Here is a 22,227-nt window from a genome sequence, read left to right on the forward strand (position 1 = left end):
GTGAAGTAATACCTAACAGGAAATTCTGCACATGGTTTCGAGCGATTTCCACCGTAAGGAAAACACGCGCGCGCGCGCGCGCGCGCACGCACGCACGCACGCACGCACGCACGCACGCACGCACGCACGCACGCACGCACGCACACACACATGCACACACGCACGCACGCACGCACACACACACACACACACACACACGCACACACACACACACACACACACACACACACACACACACGCACGCACGCACGCACGCACGCGCACACACACACAAACACACGCACGCACACACGTATGCAGCTGCTTTCCTTACTTTCCTCACACGGACATGTACAACACTACAACACTGGTAACACTGCAAAACCACATAAGATGCTAGAGAGCCACCTTCCTGCAAAATGCTTCGCGTAACTTTGATTGTCACCGTGCGTGGGACCTGCGCGAGTTTTTTTTTTTTTTTTGTATGCCCCACACCTTCCTTAACAAAGAAAGTAATGACAGTGCAAACGTGCTCCCAGCGAGCGCTTCTCCCGTTTAGGGCTTTAATGAAGACGCGCGAGGAGTCTAACAGAACGAGCGCGTAGCTGCGCAAAGGTAAGGCAGCCAGCATTCCAGTTCACCCCTGCCCTCCCGCACTTACATAACACAGTCGCTTAGATCACGTGTCAACACGAAGGCGAAAAAGAAGAGAACATGAAGACAGCACGAAAGATGGAGTAAAGGCGCACAGTGTCGTGAAATCCCTACAAGAGAAGCGTTACAGTCAGCACGGCTCTCCACTGCTTCGCTTGCTTGGCGAAAGGCTGGCTGTCCGACGCACACTGACAACGCACCACAAAGAACGAGTAAAACAGCTTCAAGCAAGTTCATAGAGAATGGGTTCAGATGATACACGAGTCCATGGATGAATGAGTTGTGGGGGGGAACGCTTTCAGTCGGCAATAAAAGCATGCAGTTTTTTCACCGCGTACCGGAGCGCGGCAGCGGGCGCAGGTGGATGGGTGCTCCGATAAGGTCACTTCAGGGCTCCTTTTTATGCGGAGATGTAATACGCACGCGAGTGTTATCACACTTTGTAGCTGCTTATGCGCGGAGTCTCGTGGTTCGTCGTCCACGCATGCGCCGTGATCGGACTAGAGAGGAAGGAAGATAAGAGTTGGACACTAAGCGTAGAAAAAATAGGGAGAGCTGAACTCGCATAAGTTCGCGCGGTGTACGCTCAGAATCACTAGACCGGCCGAACTACGGCGATCACGTTCCGTGGGGGATGACACAATACTGCCATAAGATAGTGTGCGCCGCCCCCCCTCCCCCCACCTTTCTCCCCTTGACAAATGCACCGCTCAACATACTGCATACCAAAGGCGGCAGTGAACAAACAGTATGTCTTTCCCCAATGGCACATCCCTTGAGGACGCCCCAACGAAACGAAGCTCTTCGCACACACTACTTAGCATCTTGGGTACACCGCCGGCTTCGTACTCATCGGACATACAACACACTGCTATCACGTGTGAAGCGCTCCATTTCTTTCAATCGAGCTCTTTCAACAGAGCCACCTAGTAATCCACGAACCATTAGCTTCGTGTCGCTGATCTGTATAGACGACACATGGTAACGCGGTAATGGTTTGAACGTGAATCATACACATATTTAAAGAATAAGGATTGGATTAGCTGCTGTTTGGCAAAAAGAGACATCCTGGTCGCGAATGCAATGTACAGCCTACAATTTCTTTTCTTTTGGCAAACTTAGCCCTCTCAGGCTGACGAAGTGCGAAGTATGCGATTTTACCACTTGCTGAAATGATAAAAACTTCGGAAAAAAGAAAGAATTAAGAATGAAAAGTCGTGGCGAAGGCACCGCCGTGACTGTGACAGTTCATGTTCAGCTGTCGACACTCCACACGAAGCACGTCGCACAGCTGCAGCCTAGGAGCGCTGCAGAGCGCGGCACTGTGATCCAGGAGGACATACACGTCACTGGGGTCTCGGCCGCAAAGCACTCGGCCGGTTCACTGTGCGGCGTTGGACGTCTACGGGCTCACGCTTCATTGTTCGAGGAACTTGCAGTATGCGCTGCCCTGCGCTTCCCTACTGCCGCGGCGATGCAATGCAGAACGGCCAGTTGGCTACGATGGGGATGGCGCGAGTGGTCGGCAAGGCAGGTCTGTATCTCGTTTGAAAAAGCGTTACCCTTTCATTCGACTGTGCTTTCGAGGCCAACAGAGGTGCACGCCCGAGGCGCCTCGTGCGCGCAACAAGGAACGCGGCGCACGATGCGTCTGGGACCGGAGACGCTCTCTGCTTGGCCCGCGCACGGGCTCTTGGTACGTGCCGTACTTCGTGAGAGGCCACGAAGCGCACCGCAGAGTTTCTACAGCATTGGTCGGAAGAGCAGCGAGGCATTTCTGGAACGATGCCCTGAGAAAGAACAGTCATGGTGCCCGTCAAGCGTGGATCTCTCCGAGGGAACCTTCTCGGCTTGCACAGACGACCATCGGCTGGTCGCCACGCCCGCTACAGTACGGCGTGCTTTTACGTTCGGTGTTACCGAGCTACCGGCTCGACGTCCTGCCATGGGATCGCAGGAACCCCGCTGACACCGCGCCGCTTGGGTGTCGGTCAAACTCGACGCAGTGGGATTCAAGCGCCTCGTCGCAACGGCTTTGATCTCGCCGTCGTCCCGAGCGGCCCTTGCTTCGTAGCCGTAAGCCGGCGGGGACACCGAAACGGGCTCGTAGCGGAGTGGCGTAGGGGCCGGCTGCTGGTCGGCTCGTCGCTCGGCTCGCCCGCCCTGGTTCACGTGGGCGGGTGAAGAGTGGCCGGCTCACACGTTGTGCGGACCGTGGCCGTTGAGCGACGAGGAAAGGGTGATGGTATGGCCGAAGCTGGAATCGGTGGTCTCTTCCGGGAACGAGCTGCTGCCGGACTTGGCGGTACCGCTGGTTGTCGTGGTCGTAGTCGTCGTGGTGGTGGTGGTGGTGCCGGCGCCCGCCTTCTCCTCCTGACCCTCGCAGCGTTGCGTGCAAGGGATGAGGAACAGCATGACGCCTCCGAACGCGATCATGGCGCCGGACAGGAAGAAGCCCGGGTCGTACGAACCAGTGTAGTCGTACAGCCAGCCTGCGCAGGCGAGAAAGGTAAAATAAATGTATGGATAAGATAGCTAGGCTTATTCCAAGATTTGTGCAAATAAACATCGAAGAACTGGGCTCAACAGACACTAACTGATTCTGAAAAAAAAAAGAAAACTAAGGCCGATCCATTAAGCTTTTCTTTCTTAAGCAATGTTTGTGATTGCACAGCCACCTTCGCCAATATGTCCATATGGTCTAACATTACAATTAGCTGGCAGCTTCTCTTACTAACTGTTCCAGCGAAAGAATATTCATACGCAACAGCCGCCGCAATGTGGCTGCATTTAAGAGGAGGAAGACGACGTGTTCCCGATTGCCATAGGGCCGCCATCTTCGCCACCGTTGCTCTACGTGTATATTGTAAATAGCCTTGTGCATCAGCTACACGTAGCATTATTTTGTGAATGTGGACCCTGAGTCCGTTTTCACACACAAGAAAAAAAAAACGTTCACGAAAGAAAGGGACCTGTCTTCGTTAAGGCAACGCTCTAACGAAGACAAGTCCCACAGTCGAAATATAGGCTGTGTGCTGAGCTTTTACTTTTTTTTTACCCGTGCTGGTAATGAAGCAGAGAGATGCCACATTCTCGTAGAAACAGCGTGGGCGAGGTGTGAGTTGTAGGAAATAAGATAATACCCATTCGAATCACGCGCGTTTGCGTGCTATGTTTTCCCCTATTGAGCCACCTGAAGTTATCTGTGACTATGCTTTCAGCTTTTACAGTTCGCATGGTTCTGCGCACCAGTTTTAGGTTTTCTAAACACAATACAAATTGTATAACAAACATTATTTTTAGCTTTGTGTGTTTGATAGTACCAGGGCGTATGCTGCAGTAGCAGAAACGACTCAAGGAACACTAATCAGCAGTATTAAGCTAAGCTGTATTAATAAACTACGATTTTGCAAAAGCGAGAAGCGCACTCTCACAGTAAGAGAATGTATGGTAGTCCAGGAAAAATGCAAAAACTAAACACGCATGGCGACGCCTCCTTGATGTTCTAGGACCAGTTCCCCGTGACGTCATAAATTTTCGCACCGTGTGCTCATGTACAGTTATTTGCTTACCAGTCCACAAGGGTCGCATTGCATTCTAATAGAAGTAAGGGATAAACCTACCAATTTTGGAGGTTTTTGCTGAGCTAAATCACCCGATTACGAGAAAGCTATTTTGACATCCATGAATCCACACTAAAGATAGATGGAAAGTTGGGCGAGTTGGTACGTGTTCATGGCAATGGGCACAGCGCAAAATATACAATGAACATACAAGGAGACACGCCACAAGTTTATTCAGCATTTGTGCAATAAAATTTTAGTTGAGCGTGCGCACTTGTGGTGTCTCATTTTATTTCGTCCTTGGAGTTTCTGCACTCTATCCATTACCATGACGACGTCACATTAACTTACTGGCGCTGTTGTTTCAGTGTGAAATTGAAGCATGGCAAGTTTAGATTTTATTTTCTGTGCTTAGCCTAGCTTTCTTTTTGTTTGCCGTGAAAAGAATGAACAAACATGCTTTTAAAGCACAGTTTGCTAATCTTAACAGATTTAGTGTTGTTTTTGATGTCCCTTAATAAAGTCTGCATGCTCGACGACGTTCGAGTAGGCGCGCGTGCTCTCACCGGTGACCGGCGGTCCGACGAGGCAGGCGACGCCCTCGAAGAGAAGCAGCAGCCCGAAGGCGTTGGTCAGCCGCTCCAGGCCCAGGATGTCCACCAGGATCACGGACGTGAGACTCACGAAGGCGCCTGCGGGACACGCCTCGAGTCACTCAAATCGCTGACGCATTAGCGCCACTATAGTCGGTGACAGCCTATGGATTAACTATACCACCTCTGCCCTCATCACAACCGCACTACAAGTGCTCTCTCTCTTCGCCTTTTCCTCCGCGTTCCGAAACAATTTCCCCGAGACACGCCCTATACTGAAAGAAGTGCACGCCTCCACCGAAACATCAAGGGAATTCAGCGAACGTGATTCCTCAGCGGATCTGTACAAATTCTGTTTGCTTGGACAGCGGTATGTGCTCTGCTACATTTTTGGGTTGCGCACTGGCTATACAAAGCAAACAGCGTTCCCTCATGGAGAGGAGCGAAGTGGTTTGGTTTGAGCATTGCCTGGCTGCCATTCTGCAAAGTGAAAAGAACATTTTAGATAGGAACATTTATATATGCTACACGTACTTCGCTCCAGAGTCCCTAAATTTTGCGCCCCTAGCAACGTGTCTCATGGTAATATGCTTGCAGTTGCACTGCATCACTGGTGCTCCTGTTGCTCTGGTCATGTCAGGAGAGTCTCATACGGGTTCTTTTTTTTTCTTTTTTTAGGTAAAGAAAGAGAGAAAGCGCACAAAACGCCAAGGGCATGGCATGTTTATGTCTTTTTTTTTCTTTTTTTTTCATCACCCATTAAGTCGCCGACCAGCTGTCTGGCGCCAGTAAGGGGCGGATGCCAACGGGTGCGATTAATGTTATGTATGCGCAGACTCATATTAGTACAACAGCACCTTCGCGCACAGTACGACACAATAAGAGCAATGCTACTTTTACTTCGGTCCATCGTCCGTCCTGCCTATAATATTAATGCGATTGCGTTAAGGGCCCCGTGTCGCAGAAAATCCGGCGTCGGCGTTAAGCATCGGCGTCTGGCGGAAATAATCATGCCGAACCACATCATCCCGAACCACCCCGACCGGGCGGGTTCTTCGCTTGGTGCAAGGCGTTAGTGAACAAAAATTGAATTTCTCAAAGTAAAATCCGCCAGAAAAATCGTAAAGTACGACTTAACGACAACCTACAGGCGTGATAGCGTCGGTTTGTAATTTGAATATACGAGAAAAAAGCATGTTAAGCAGCCAGGGATCTTTGAATGCTATCGCGTTCCACTCTTAAATGCGAAGCTTAAGCGTACCCCTCCTCCAATACTGCTGGTGTTTGGCTGTACTTTGGTTCTAGGCGACATTGAGGGGTATATTGAAAACCGAGCCTTTCTAAATTTTGGACACGCGTGCGGCTCGGGGCAACAGCAAACAATTAATAAAATAATAAAGAAAGGTCCTAGGGCCTTCACATTTTCATATAAGACGACTTATATTGCCCGTGGAAGAACGTCTTCTAATCAATGCATTTCTGTTTAAAAGTGAAGCCGACTTTACGGGGATCGGTGTAAGCGTGGTATTTGTAAGCTGGCTTTCCCACGTTCTCTGTTGCAGTGAAACCTACTGGTAATGAAAAGTGTGATGCGAACGGGGCCCGATAACGCTATCGCGTTCCACTCTTAAAGGCGAAGCTTAAGCGTCCTCCAATTTTGCAGTTTCAAGATAGAAAGGGATTCGGAAAAAGTTCTGGCCCTAAACGCGACGCTGCGCCTGCCTTCCGTGCCTCCACGCTTGCAAGTAAAAATTACCTTATAAACGAGAAGAGGGCGTCTCGACAGTGAACAAACGGGACGAGATCAATATACAGTACAGTCTCGTTTTCAGATTTTCCTGGCGAACCTAAACCTAGTGGTATGCACATTCGACTGGTTTCTACTGACGCGAAGGTCTCTCGACATCGGAGCAAAATAAAGCACGCCCGAGTCGAACGTTCGGCTGTTCGCAATCAGATGAGCCACGTGATCTGTCGCATCTCAGCAGTGCTCCCAACTTGAAGGCGAGAGCGCGAGCACTCTGGATCAACCAAGCGAAGGTAAACCGCCCCGCGAGAGTGCTCTAGAGCGCTCGAAAGCAACCAGTCGAATGTGCTATTAGTCTTGTAAAAGTATTTTGTTAATTCCATTCCGAAGTTGAACGCAGCTCGAGTTCGCATCCCCGATATGATCTCCTCATCACGAGTACTTAATCTGCATGTTAGAAGCCATCCAAAACCTAGCTAGTCGATTCATTTCCCGCAATTACAATAGACATTCAAGCATAACTCGAATCAAACTTGACCTTTCGCTTCACGTACTAAGTAATCGTCGTGACGTGGCCTTGCCGTCCTTGCTCCATAAATATGTTCCAACTGAAGTCATCGTTTCTGTTGCTGGAACGTGCAAGTTGCACATAACGACGATTGAATAATGATTTAAGTTTCACTCGCATCTACGGAAACACGGACGCATTTAATTTGTCGGCTTTGTCACGAATCCATCCGCTTGTGGGATTCCCTCCCTGGTGGCACTGTCATGCAGACGGACACAGATAAATTTAGGAAACTCTTGAACTTGCAGTTTCTGTCCTAAAGATGTGTCATTTTGTATGCCATGCTCTCTATATCTATCTAACGTCACGCTGATTTTTCTTTCTATTTCATGCTTTAAACTACACTTTCTTCTTACGCGATGTTTGATTATGCACGCGAACAATGTGCGAGGTAACATTCGTCCTGTACTTTATACGCTACCCCACTGTTTATCTCCGTATTGTTAGTATTGCTTTTTTTTTCATGCTTTAAACTACCCATTTTCTTACACGATGTTTGATATGTGCGCGAGCAATGTGCGGGGTAAAATTTAGCCGATGTTGTGTACGCTACCGCATCTTCTTCATTTGTAACCCTGTTTTGTAACGATCATTTCTACTCTTTGTTGCGGCTATCGTGTCTCGGTATTCACGTGTAAAATTGTCTTGCCGTGATGCCCCCCTTACTCAATTCTCCTCATGGGGCCTGTAAGGTATTTTGAAATAAATAACTAAATAAAGTGCAGATCCCGAGTAAAGCGGACGGTAATGCCCCCTCTCGACTAAAGTGGTCGCTGCGTTTCATTAACATTCCATGACCGCTCCTGGATTACAAAGTTTGTGAACAGTTACTATCGGCGTCTACTCGAATGCACTGAAGTGAAGGTGTGTTTCTCAAGCAACTCCTCGTCGTAGGAATCACCGAGGAACGTTGTTGAGTCGCAGTGTCTTCCTCGGCTAATGGGGTGGCACTGTGCTCCACTCGGCAGTACTCGGTGCTATCGAGAATTAGCTCAGAGTACAGACCTGTTTAGGTATACGGGGCTTGAACGCGGTGACGACATTGGTTACAATTTAGGCGTATGGCGTTGAATGTTTCTGTCTATATGAAGAACAACAGCGATCGGAGTTCTACGGGTCAGCCCTTTGTCGCGTAACCGTCTCATTAAGACTAACGATGACAACTGTCATCCTAGGAACATCAGGGCGGCGGACGTGCTACTTACCCGAGGTGGCACCGAAGATGACGCAATAGACGGTCATGGTGATGGCGCTCTGCGCGGCGTAGCTGAAGGCCGTGGCGAGCCCACACAGCGTCAGGTTGGCGTTGTACAGCCAGAGGCGGTTCACGCACGACTTGTCGCTCAGGTATCCGAGGATGACGCGGCCCAGAGTGTTGGACAGGCCGATGCAGGAGCAGCAGCAGGCTACCGGTCTCCTCGGGCATGTGCAGGTCTTCGACCGCGCGATCCTTCGTGTACACGTAGGGCACGTTGAAGCCCACGCTGGTGAAGAAGTTGGACGTGGCGAACAGCAGGAACACGGGAGACTTGAGCAGCGTGAAGTTGATCATCTCGTGCAGGGCCGCCTCCATCTCGCTCGAGCAGAAGAACCTGCGCAGGATTATGCAGATTTCGTCATGGGCCCCATGCAAAAAAAGGAAAGAAATTGAAAGGGCGACTCCACCAAAACAGCATAACTAATCGCAAGTTTCATAAAACTCAAAAGACAATATGTAAGTCCTCCCCGCGTAGTCAGGAATTGTGTTATTTTTTTCGTGGCTGCTGCTGTTCTAGTGGGAGGGCTTCCCTGGAGCGTGAGTAGCGAGATATGTGCCCCGCGTCGAGACCTCTATCTCTGTCGAAACCAGTTTTTCTGGGACCGGAGCTGCCCATCTTCTATCCTTCTGTTGTCCCTGCCACTCTCGGATTTGTCCTGTGCTGGAGATGGGAATATCAAGCTACGAACGTATACCAAACACTGTCGCTCGACCATAGGTACAGGCAATCGCATGAGGTACTCAAGGTATTCACTTAGCAGCCACGACATATAGACGGCTTGAAAGAGGGTTCCCGCCATTGGATAATTGGAGATGAGAGAACCCTACAACCTATGTACTCTCGGTTGGTTCAATAAATGCTAAAAATGCGTACTGCTAAGCAGGTAAGGACATAGAGACGCCTGTGCGTGTCACCGTTTTCTTTGTTCTCGTCTGTTCAGCGTTTCAATGACTTATTTCGTCATGCCCAAGCAATCGCAAATTGCTCTTGTTCGTCAGAAACGCATCTGTTCCTCACGACGTGCACGCACCTCTGTATGCGGCTGCGCTCGTCCGAGGTGGGCACCGTGACCGACTTGATGGTGCGCAGCGAAGTGACGCTGAGCGACATGTCGCGCGACAAGAAGGAGGAGGAGGCGCGGTATTCGGGCGGCAGATTCTGCATGCTGCCGCTGTAGAAGATGTCCTTGCGCACCAGCAGGCTCCGCGGGTGCAGCGCGGGCGCCGACGGCCCCGTCGGGCTGGGTGGACTCGAGCCGGCGATGTGCACGCACGACATGGACGTCTTCTCGTCCTCCAGCTGCGGGCATAAATCACGGTGGATGAGAAAACATGAATGAGGGCACACAAAGTGAACGAGAGCCTTCCCCGTGTGACATTAAATATAAGAACAAGAGCCAGCTGGCATAGAATATTATTTTTGGAAACAGCGACAATCAGCCTCCATAAGAATATAAAACGTCTCCAAGGCAGTAATTCCTGCTAGTTGGCCTGCTATGTTGGGAAACTGAAGAGCGCTAAAAAAGACAAGGACGACGTACATCGTATCGTATGTGCATTGTGGTTTAACCACAATTCAACCACAATACACATAGGATACGACATACGTCGTACTTGTCTTTTTTTAGCGCTCTTCATTTTCCTAACAGGGCAGGCCAACTATAGCAGGAATTATGTCCGTTGTTGTCACTTTAGGCTCTACTCAGTTTTTCAGAACATCGCGCTTGTGCGATTGATGATTTTTTCAAGTAGTAGTAAGAATACAAAAAAAGTCGAGCATAGAGCCATACGAAGTAAGAATAGTACTTTTATCGGTTGCTTGGACTTGTAAACATTCGCTTGCTAACTAAATTATCAATCATAGTGTCAGCGCGCAGAGCAAACATGAACACATCACACTCGATGACCGTAGACACTCGCTGTCAAAACGCCGGCGTGAGGAAAGCAGCAGCGAGCGAAGTGACCTTCGTGCTGTTGTCTATCGCTTCAACGCAATCTGAGCGCCGAGTACACATAGCACGCACAAAGCTACGAGCCGCCGACGCACCTACACTGTGCCGCCATCGCTCTCAAGATACGGCCGCGTGACCGCGCGCAGCCGCCCCACACGCAGTTGCAGCCGGAGTTAAATGCCCCCTCGCAGCGTTGGGTGCCTCGCGCGCGGTGCTAGACAGCGCATCTCCTGCCCGCTTCGCTCACTTTCGCGCGGGCGAGACTGCGCCGCGTTGGTCGGCTCCCGTCGCACGCTTTCGCTCGCACTTACAGCGCAGGGCACGCGGCGACGGTGTTATCGGCCTTGGACCTTATACAGAACCTCACGGCGACGGCGACGGGGGAAGTTCGCCTAGAGGGTCCATACAATTGCTATCGCAATAATAGACAAGAATCTTAAAATGTAAGCAGGCCCTGTCAACCCAAGGGACCTAATTTTTTGTGAGAACAGAAGAAGATATATACTGTTTTGACATTTAAAACACGAGCAATACAAATTTGTAAAAAAAAGTATACCGAAACTGAGTTGTACCAATAGACCTGCGTTCGAACTGTTTGCTTTCATTTCACATTTGGTCTATGTATTCAATCCGCGCTGCTTAGCACGAGGCCATGGCTTCGATTCCCAGCCTCGGCGGCCGCATTCCGATAGAGATTTAATGCAAAAACGCTTGTGCACTGTGCTTTTCGTGCACAGTTAAGAACCCCAGGTGGAGAAAATAAACCCAGAGGCCTTCATTATGGTGTCCCTCATAGTGCGCGTTTCAGCTTTCAGACGTTAAACCCCGCATTTTATTATAACCGAACACTTTTCACACTGCTGTGCGCTGTCAGCTTCTAGAATCTGCACAAAGGTACGTCTATGTAGGTCGTTTACTCGCAGGGGATCATGATCATGAGAATGAAATTTTCCAGGAGAATAAAAATGGGTTGGAGCGCATGCGGCAGGCATTACCAAATCATGAGTGGACGTTTGCCGCTATCCTTGAAAAGAAGAGTGTACAATCATCGCATTCTACCGGTACTAACATATGGGGCAGAAACGTAGAAGATTAGCAAAGGAGCTTGAGAAGAAGTTAAGGACCGCGCAACGAGCGATGGGGCAAAAAGTGTTCGGCGTATAACGTTAAGAGACAGGAAGTCGGCGGTGTGGATTAGACAGCAAACGGGGGTAGCCGATGTTCTAGTTGACATGAAGATGAAAACGTGGAGCTGGGCAGGCCATGTAATGCGTAGGACAGATAACCAGCGGTCCGTTAGTTACAGAATGGGTGCCAAGGGAACGGAAGAGCAGTCTAAGATGACAGAGAATTCGGCTGGTGTGATGAAGTGAGGAAATTTGCACGTGACAACTTGGAATCGGCTAGCGCTAGACAGGGGTAGTTGGAGATCGCTGGGAGAGGCCCTCGTCCTGCAGTGGTCATCGAAATAGACTGGTGGTGATAATGATGATTTACCACTGTACTCTTAGGTCGTCATCGATTGTAAACGACGTCCATTTTTGTAGAAAACTCCATGCACCTTCCCCTATCTCTTTCTCTATCTCTGGAAAGGGTAACAGGCCATCGACAAATGCCAGGCGCGCTCACCTTGAGCAGGGGCAGGGTGACTCCTCCGCCGGCGGCGCGGGCGAACAGCGCCGAGCGGGGTCGCCGGTTGCGGCGCCCATCCGACTGCTGCTCGACGCCGTCGTGCGCCTGCACGGCGGCGATGGTGCCCGTCGACAGGGACAGCTCGCGGGACGCCGAGCACGAGCTGAGGCCGCCGTTGCGTCGGGGCACGCCCTCCCTGCAACGATGGGTCAGAGCAAGTTCAAAGGTCATACTCTGGCAAGGGTCTAGAAAGCGTTGCGTAATTCCGTATCCATAAGGTCAGCTTCGCTGCAGTACAATTGTGTAATGAGATGAAGCATGTGCAATGTATTGCAGTGAAGCATTTCAGAAGTGGAACAGGGCCACTACGTTGCTGTCCCTTGTTTTGGGGACATGGTCGTGCCCTTTTAGAGGGCGAGAACAGAGATGCATCACGTTCGGAGAGATCGGCACAAACCCTGGCGATACATAACTTGGGCAGTCCCAAAAAAAGGCCAGTGCAAATAAAAAAAACGAATGTTAGTGCTGACGCCAAAAAAAGACGCTATGGGACCAAAGCAGCTGTGCAAGCAACAGGGCGACGTGCGGTGGCCGCCTGAGCACCTCGCTTTGAGGAACACTTCTTACGGCCATTTTACCTTTGTAATGTCTAGCGTAGCGCGAACACACCTGTCATGTTCACAATTTCAAGTGAACCTTAAGGGTACAGAAAATCGCTAAGCAGAAATTTGTGTGCCGTGGACAATTGCTTCAGTGAGAATATACAGCTGTATTATTAAAATAAGCCTCTGAAAGATTATCACATTAAAGAGTTGACTATAATTCTATGCGTGACAAACTAATGACTTGGGATATAGAAAATGCAGTGCTTTTCGCAAGATCATACGAACAACACTGAACCATTTTATTATTATTTCTTAAAATTTAGCTCGAGTTGCGTGAAAATTCTCATATGCTATACGACATAATATGATGTCATGTAACATAAGGTTCTGGGAATCGGGCTTCCTATGCTCAAAATATTTAACCGGGCGAATGTATGCCAAAAAATAAAAAGTCGCACGGAGCAGCAGGATCTCTCTGCATGGAAAGACATGACTTGCATTTTAACGACGCGAGCCCGTAAACAAACAAGGCTGCTTCCCGAACGTGAGACGATGTTATTTCCTCAGAGGCCGCAGGGGTCTCTACTTGCAAATTCAAGTATCGAGAAACCAGGCTGGCTTTCAACGAAAACGTCTTGCTTCAACATCATCGTTATATTCAGCCGAAGTTCGTGAATCGCTATTTCGATCTTGAGATATAGTTGGTTATGTAAACTAACTTTAAGGAATTAAACACAATAGCAAAATTAAGAAGAAAGCTCCTCCCTAAAATCATTACTGATTACGTTTGTTGCAGGATAGCGGCCCTGATCCATGCTTACTTAACAACCCTGTCGTACTCCAACCTTAATTGCATGGAACCTACTGCTTTACGAGCTCCGCTGATGCTCCAGCCAGCGCTTTTATTTATTTCAATGGCTTCAAGGCGTTACAGAAGGGTGCGGTTGAATGAAAACAGTAGATAACAAAATGCATGCGGAAGGCTGTTCATCCACCGTTGCCCACAAACGCTTACACAGAAGAAAACCGGTGCAGGCAAGTCCACTGTTAAAAGTCCACCGTCTAACATGTTTGAAACGACTGAAGGTTATACTGCACATTTCATTTCTTATCGTTAGATGTATTTCTACGTTAATGACAATATGTGGTTTCCTAACTGTGCTTACTCATCGCGGTTGCTGGGGCCTAGTCAGGTTGCTTATACCAGTTTTTTGCCCTCGTATTCATTTGCACAATCATCTATAAATGAAGTGATTTAATTTGATTTCCCATCTCCACGCTACGAATAAATCCTCGACTTTATCCGTGCGGTTTACTTATTCATTAGACATACACTGTTGCAGCAGCCCGCGGCACTCACACGTCGTGGTAGGCGTTCCCGTTGATCTCCCTGATGGGCTTGTCGTAGGTGGCGTGCGCAGCGGGCGGGGTCTGCGCGGCCATGACGGGCTGCGGCAGCGGCCTCAGCAGAGCGCCGAAGACGCAGCAGTTGAGCACCATGCCGGCGGTGCACAGCAGCGCCCCCTGCCAGCCGTACACGTGCACCAGCCACTCGATGAAGGGCGCCAGGGCGAAGGTGCCGAAGCCCGAGCCGCACACCGCGATGCCCGTGGCGAAGGCGCGACGCTTCTCGAAGTACGTGGTCACCGACACGATCGCCGGCAGGTACATGAGACCGAAGCCCGCGCCTGCGCAGAGGGGGCGTATCGATATGAACCGAGATGAGATGGATACAGTAAAGGGCAGGCTTTATTTAAAGGAATGGTGCGAGCTATAGTTCGCATATCGAATTTTCGAGTATACATGGCCAGTGCAGGATTACAAAAAATAATTTCACATCCAACAACCAGGAATTTTCCAATAACCAGGATTTTATTATACCCCTGATATAATAGATTTATCGGATACGAAAGTCACGAGGCATGTGGATGCTCCTTGGTTGAAAAGGGGGCCTCACATTTGGCTCCACGGTGCCGTTTACGCGTAACGAAACTTCATCGTGTTTGATGTGTATGCGGCATGTTTGCTGTACATCTGTGACTCTAGCGACAAGCCTCTTGTCGAAATGTCGGCTTTAAGTCGAGGCTTCTTTTGTTCTCATACTTCTGATCACTTCTGAGTTTATGTAAGCTGACGTTATTCTGGCTGTTATGCAGAGCGCCCTACCACATAAAGAAAACATATCTGGGAAACCAAATCAGTACGCCGTGCGGGTAACGCGCGGCGTCTTTGCATTACACCATGTAGGCTGACTGCGGCGTTGCAACATAAGGTTACGTAAGGTCACATATTACCATGACGTAAGAGAGGAAGTTCATGCACATGTCGATACGTAATCATAGGCCGATAGGATCTCATAGTGCTATCGCATTACAATCGCTCGAAGGAAGCGTTCACCTGGACCTGAGTCATTTTATTAGTAAATAATTAAGTATTGCCTTGGCAGGAATTTCAATATGGGTTGGCGCTATAGCTTTTTATTATTATTTTCACGCCGTTTAATGCGGCATACAAAAATTGACCGACTGCTGTTCTCGAAAGTCTACCATCTGTCATTCCAGAACCGTGACCTACGTCTCTAGCCTATCCCAGCTTTCGCTCTATGTCGTTTTTTTTTTTCTTTTCTCTTTGAAGGTCGCACTGTGAATACCAGAGGGCTCTCATTTATCCACTGGGAGGCAGCAGGCGCAGGTTGAACGCGCTCGTGTGAGTTTTGTTGGACCACCGTGTGAGGCTGTTTTGCTTTCCTTACAGGTCAGCTGCATACACTTGGACCGGGCTCACAACAAGAGCGCGTGTGACGGCTAAAATAACGGCATTCCGTGCCGTTATGTTATGCTGTTGTGTAGTTCTGGCGGACTCCATGCTTACCGGTGCAGAGACCGATGGTGAAGAAGAGGTACGTCACGTTGGGCGCCACCACGCTGACCACGAGTCCCACGGTTGCCAGAAGCGAGCCCGCGATGGTCACCGCCCGGCAGCCGTACTTGGTCGTCAGGCCGCTCGCAACGGGACCTGCGATGGAACCAGCCACGGTCGGGTCGGGTGCACAGAGTGGACAGCGAAGAATGCAAAAGGGCAGCAACCGGTGCTACTTGGTATATTTGCGCATTGAAGCGGAAGCAGCGAAAATGAACAGGGACAAGGACGGAGGGTGCTTACGTAACGTATTTATAACCTGTCCATGGCAGTTATAAGCCAAAGCCCTGTTGTCGGAGGTGGAGCACTCCGAAAGCTGTGTACTACGTGACGCCTTGGGGGGTTTAATTGACTTTACGCATTCTTCTTGCTTGTGGACGTTAGGTACGCTGGCCATATCGAGTATAAATACTTTTAATTAAAAGGTGACGCGGTTGTTCGCACCGGTGGTGCTAATAAATAGGAAACTGGTGTTGACGAAGGTGAGATGACAATGTGCGGTCAGTGTGGCAGCGTGTGACAAGTACCGGGAGTACTGTCACGCATACATTGTATTGCTTTTTTGCCGGTGACCGTCTTACACCGAACCGGCCGTGGTGGCGTACAATGGCTTTGGCATTACGCTGCCAAGCCCGAAGGCGCGGAATCATATCGCGACAGCAGCGGCCGCATTTCGCTGGGGGCGAAACGCAAGAAATGGCCGGCGTACCAAGCAATGGGTGCACGTAAAAGAACCCCAGGTGCTCAAAATTAATCCGGAGTCCCTCCACTAAGACGTCGAAACCACTACGTCACCACGGTGGGTGAGTTTAGATTTGACGACTGCGCTCGGCCACTGTAGATATTTTAAGTGTTTCCTGTCTTTCCGGGCTAAGTTCGCCCGACAAATTTCGTAACTCACAGTTTTGACAGGAGTTTGGTTCGTGCTTTTCACTAAAACGCGACAATATAGACGCGTATTCACACGCACACAGACAAAGAAAAATGTTCTTACGTCTTATAACTTTTCGTAACACAAATGTCAGTCAATCGTGATTAACAAAGGCGACCGGGCTGTGGCAAACAGCGCGTAAGAACGCACAGCTTCGCGAATTCGACCCCTAGAGCGGACAAGGTCACAATAACGGCCTCGCTGTTTAAAAACTAGCCCGAACTCTGTTCATCTGTTTTGAGCAACATGCGCTTCAAAGAACAAAATAACACGTGCTCCCACTCAGCAATGTAAACAACGGAAGGGCAACGTGTTCCCGTTGTTTATGTTGCGGAGTTAGAAACACTCGCTCTCCTGGTCGGTTTCAGAAAGCAGAAATACAGCTTGCGCTGCCGCTCTCCTTGTGTCTGTGAGAGTGCGAAGCGTGTGTTCACTTTTATCAAGGAGTGGAGTCAAAAATATACAAAAAAAATCTTGTACTTGCTACAGAAGGTAGCAAGAACTTGTGACTCAACCTGCTAGGTTCGACAGCCTTAGTAAACTTAGTCAACAAAACAGTTACATTGTAAATATTTTTTGATATTAGCCTTATAGGTTTTTGGGCTGGTCAAGTTGCCTGCGCGCAACTTTTTACCGAGAACCCCGCCGTGTAATTCTTCTCATAAGAAATAAATTATCATTCATTGATATAGCTCATAACTGCCACATCGAAAAAGAATACGCTTCGGTGCATTCTAAACGGTAAAAAAAAAACTCAAAACAATAAACAGCTTAAGCAACACACGCATGTGCTTTCTGTTTTGCATAGCGCAGCATATAAAGATCATTGACAATATTTCATGTATAGTATAAATAAACTTCACGAGCTTCATTGTTTGTCGTTGCGGCATCGCTTTCAATTCTAGTTTCCATGTAGACCGCAGCAGGTACGTCATCTTGCTATGCCCGTTGTATCTCATTGAATGTTTATTGCATTAAAGCTAATAACTTTCATTGGCCCTTTCACGTGTTTTCGAGGTGGTGACACTGACACTGAGACATCACAAGCACGAGCAAACAAAAATAAAGACTGCTGATTTGAGCTGGGGTTGCGGTGTAAAGCGTATTATACGTGAATCGTAGCTGCAATATGCAGTTTGCTGCATTCCTCTGTCCTGCTAGACAGTGGGCGTACTGAGGGCTGCTTTGTGGAATGTAAGCCTACATCAGCGCTCGGGCAGAATCAACCATGCTAAGTGGCCTTTCTTATCGGGCTGTGACACTTTCAAATATTCTTTTTTCTTTCAATCTACTATAGAACTCTGGAATAATCTACCACGTGAGTGCATGGGTCTATTATCAACGGACGCATTCACCGTTAAACTTGAAGAATTGTTTTGTTAAACGCAACCGATAAAAGCTTGACGCTCCCGAGCTGTTCTAACCCTTTAATAAACGTCTTTCTTGAAACTGTTTGGTACCTGATGAACAGGTGTGCCCATGTACGTGAACACACATGTCTATCCGTTAGTTTACGCATATATGCTTTATGTATATATCTTTTTCAAAATAAAAGACGCTCACTCTTTTTTCTAAAGCTGTTAGGTTAACACTGTTAACAATGCTAATGTATGACTATACTTTCATTTTATGTTTTTTAGATGTTTTGTTTGACGATCTTTGCCTGTATTATACGTACCCACTCCTGTATGAGCCTGTGTAAGGCTTACAGTATGAAATAAATAAAAAAAAGAATGAGCTAAAGGGCATTCCTGGGTTACAATTTTCCTGCGCATTGCTCAAAACGTGGCTGCGTTTCGGCACCTGAGCGCACATCGGCTCTTTAAGCTTTTAATGACATGAGAACGAGATACATCGCCGAAGCATTTTTTTTATTAGAAACAACCGTACCGTGACATGTGCGCAAGCTGTCAATCAATGTATTTATTACAGTGCGCATTTTCTTGTCCTAACGGTACTTGATCCATGCTTTGCTACGTTTATCTCTTTTCTTTTTTTCTTGTTTCCTTGTTTGTCTGCTTTCTTCGCCCATCACCTGTATGTGTAATTCGTGCTTCGAATAAACAAGCTTTAGTAAAGCGCCGGTCCTGTCTCGGTCCTAGCATGTCGTTGTTTGCGCTTACATACCATGAATAGCTACGTTTCTGTTCTTTCAGCGATAAGGCAACGAAATGCTACTACTAGGCATGGAAGCAGTTGGGGACAGACTGGATAAACCTTAACTCAAGCTATGCTACGGTACGTTTCTACTATTTCTGAAAATAAACACCGCGTAAGTTTGTCAAGCGTACAATTGACGTAGGGCGTGCGGAAGCAAAGCCGCTTTCAAGCACCGCAGCGCACTACGGAAGCGGCCGCTCCTCAAATCAACACTTCTGTGCCCGCCGCGGTAGTTTTGAAAGTATTGACAGAGGCTCGTGCTTTGGCACACCCAAAGCTCAAGTGGCAGGAACGAGCTGGTTTATACGACTCTCTGTATAGACACAAACGTGCGCGTGCCTTGCGTCCAAGTACTTAAACGCCGGCGCGCTGTGAGTGTTCTGCCAGTTTGTTTTCTTTATGGTGCGCCGACTGTACCATTCATTACTCACCCCGTTTTCGCTGGTCAAAACCAGAGTGCTGAGAATTTTGACTTCCGAAACCCTCGTAAACACCGGCATTTCTCGTTGCGCAGCTCGAGTCGCTGAACTGGGCTGTTTATCGCAATGGCTCCCCAAGAAGACCGATGGCCACTAACTGAATAGCTTACAAGCAACGTCTTGACCGGGAAATCGCTCTCCCGCTGTGTGAACACGAGCCGTCGCGCTGTTTCTCAAGTGGCACGCAAAACAACACGCGCTTTTCTTGCGAGGGCTTCGACACTGTGCCGTCAGCGTCGCTTGGGCTCAATGCCAGGGAGCGACAAATTCGCATCGCGTCCGGCCGACCAACTGCTTGCATTCGCCATAACTACTGCCCGGTGGCGAAAATATACACTGCCCCGTTCCGAGAAACAGAGAAGCGAGCGAACACTGTCGTTTCTGCCGTCTGTGCCGCGCCCGAGAATTGCGACTTTCTTTCGCTGCATGACTGTCATGCACGTGGCCGCCTGAAACTCTCTTGGCCGGCCCGCGCGGCTGTCGCAAATATGCTATACTGCGTATCCACGTGGCTGTCTGCATGCTGTCCCTGAGCATTATATACGCAAGAATTTGAGCGCTCCCCAGCGCTCACTCGCCCACTTACGCTCCATAAAGAGCTGAACACAGTTAAAACGAACCATGATACAGCGAATTATGCGCTACATCAAACGCGCCTTGTTGGCGTAAGAACCTCCCCCCTCCCCCCTTTTTTTCTTTCTTCTTGCTTACAAACTTCAATTACACTCGCCAAAACTATATAGTACTAGCTACTTAACAAATGACGCGGCTATTTGCACTGCTGGTGCTAATGGCGTCGTTAGCAAAGATGTGATGACAGTGTGCTGTGAATGTGGCAATGTTTAACACATTAGAAATGTATGATCCCGTATTCACACGCATGCACGCACGCACGCACGCACACGTGCATGTGTGGCATATAATACATTCAGTGGCAGCGCACATTTTTACGTGAATATAATATGGCTATATTTATTTTTGTAACCCGCCGCAGTAGTTTAGCGGCTATACCGTGGTGTTGTTGAGCTCGAGGGTGCGGGGTCAGATCCCGGTCGCGGCGGCCGCATTTCGACGGGGGCGATATGCAAGAACGCTCGCGTACTCTGCAGCCCGTTAAAGAACCCCATGAGGTCAAACATTAATCCGCAGCATCCCACTATATACGGCTGGCCTCATAATCAGATCGTGGTTAACGGCACGTTAGACTCCAGAGTTTATTTCTCTCGTGTCTCTCGTGTTTATTTCTCTCGTGTCTGTCGCTGGATGTGCTCAGGGGGCCAACGACGCACAGCAATCCATGACGCACCAGACTATTACCGCATGCATCACACGCTGGCTCGATCTCGAAGTCCCGGCCTCGTGATGCAATGGGTGACGAACAGAACATACAAGAGAAAGCAATTGACAACACCTCGGTGAATCTGTATCAGCTAGCCCAGATTGCGAGCCCAGAAAACTTTCGATCAACAAAGCCGCGATGACCATGAGAAGGCCGACAATAAACCCACAACTGACTAACGTCAGTTAAAAAAACACCGCATATCCACGGGGTGAATGATGATGAGTGGGCGAAGCGCCGGAGGGAATCATCGGTAAACCGTGAATCTTCCGTGTAATTCGCCCAGTCTCGCCGCACTAAATCGAACAATTGAATTCCACCAATGACACGCGCCATATGTGACGTCATTCCTATTTTATAACAGCGCCCTTCATTATAATTGCACCATCTCTCGCTTAAGGGGACGCTAGCACAAACGCGTTAGAAACGTGCAGTACTCTCTAGTAAGGGGGAGAGGCCACAGCGTCTTACGCAGCCGTTTACACATGCCGGAACGTGCACCGCGTTTGCCGACGCCATCACATGACTGTTGAGAGAGTATAGACTTCAGACTCTGCCCAGGCGGCGCTGCGGAAAAACCCGCCACCAGCGCCCCCATCGCAGCCTTGGCGCAAACTGAGTAGTGCAAAGAGAGCTGTCCGCAAGCGAAGCTGCATAGGCCACAATGGTGGAGGCCCCTCTTTCGGTTGTTGAGGCACGGTTTCTTAAATATCAAGGACCTGGAAAGCTTCTTTCTTCCATGCACGCTTCGGAAAGGGAGGAGAGCGAAGTACGTGTACAATGTAAAAGAAGTTTCAGGTGTTATTTCGGCGCGCTGCAACTCGCAAGTACAGCGAGCATCGTACAACGTCGAGTTCGAGGCAAGCACTCCGATGTCCGTTCTCTAGCGCCTAAATGTGTTAAATTTGGGTACGTTTATAATGTCAAAGCGATGAAGTACATATATGATTAAGTCAGTTAACTATGTAGCTTACGGTCAGTGGTACAAAGCTCGCTTTATCAGGGGCGAATGGCCCTGGCGACCTTCGCCTTTTCAGTTGCGTTCTCGCTTCAGCTCTCGCTTCCTGGGCGTTCGAGCGTGTTATTGCGCATCTTCGAATGTTTTCTTCACGGTTGTCTTCCGTTTGTATTTACTGCAAATGGAAATATGTGCGTGTCCGCTTTCGCAGGGTACAACCGAAGGCAAACCAAACCTAAAGGTTCTCACGAACGATATTTTGGGATTTATTCGTTTGAACACGTGGTTAGCATTCGCTAGTTGTTGCACGCGCTAAACTGATGGCTATCTGGTTTCAAATCTCTCAAAGGGTGACCGCTTGTTACTCGATTGTTTATCGCTCACTGCGGCGCGATTACATCTGTTGCCGGGCAGGCGCGTATATACACAAACGATGCTACCGTTTTTGGCGTTTCCTTTTTTGGAGACCACGAAAGCTCTATCGCACCTTGTTGGCGATAAGACGAAGGCTTCTCACTTGTTTCGGTTTTCGGACGTGCACACAACCATTTTTCAGTGCACTTATCTTCTTATTCATGAATAAACATTGTGTATTTTACAACACAAACTATTTTCTCGTCACTTTACGATCACTCTAAAAATTACGACCATTTTTTTCGAAATTGGTTCTTTCGAAGAATTTAAATCAGCAATTAAAGAAATCGACCCTGGGGGGTCGCACTTGGCAAAAATAAAAATCGATCCTCAAAGGGTTAAGCATTTTATAGTAATGTTTAATGTCGTAATTATTTACAGAGAATAAATTCTTCCAAAGCCTTTTTCGGGCAGCAAACAGCCTGCGAACATAACGAAAGTAAGCTTCCTACAGTCCCTCCGCGAAGCATATTCCT

At 48.8% G+C, this 22,227-nt stretch overlaps 1 protein-coding gene across 1 annotated transcript in view; it reads right to left on the reverse strand.

Moving 5' to 3' along the window:
* Window positions 1-2,690: 2,690 nt before the first annotated feature.
* LOC119441455 (monocarboxylate transporter 13-like) overlaps window positions 2,691-22,227 on the reverse strand; it is a 41,940-nt gene continuing 22,403 nt past the window's right edge. The window contains 8 exon segments of the mRNA XM_037706071.2: window positions 2,691-3,125; window positions 4,763-4,888; window positions 8,310-8,499; window positions 8,501-8,696; window positions 9,394-9,662; window positions 11,944-12,142; window positions 13,912-14,239; window positions 15,423-15,566. Of these exon segments, the coding sequence (XP_037561999.1) occupies window positions 2,830-3,125; window positions 4,763-4,888; window positions 8,310-8,499; window positions 8,501-8,696; window positions 9,394-9,662; window positions 11,944-12,142; window positions 13,912-14,239; window positions 15,423-15,566 (1,748 nt within the window). The 3' untranslated portion in view covers window positions 2,691-2,829.

The sequence above is a fragment of the Dermacentor silvarum genome, chromosome 2 (assembly GCF_013339745.2).
Source record: "Dermacentor silvarum isolate Dsil-2018 chromosome 2, BIME_Dsil_1.4, whole genome shotgun sequence".
NCBI classification, from domain to species: Eukaryota; Metazoa; Arthropoda; class Arachnida; order Ixodida; family Ixodidae; genus Dermacentor; species Dermacentor silvarum.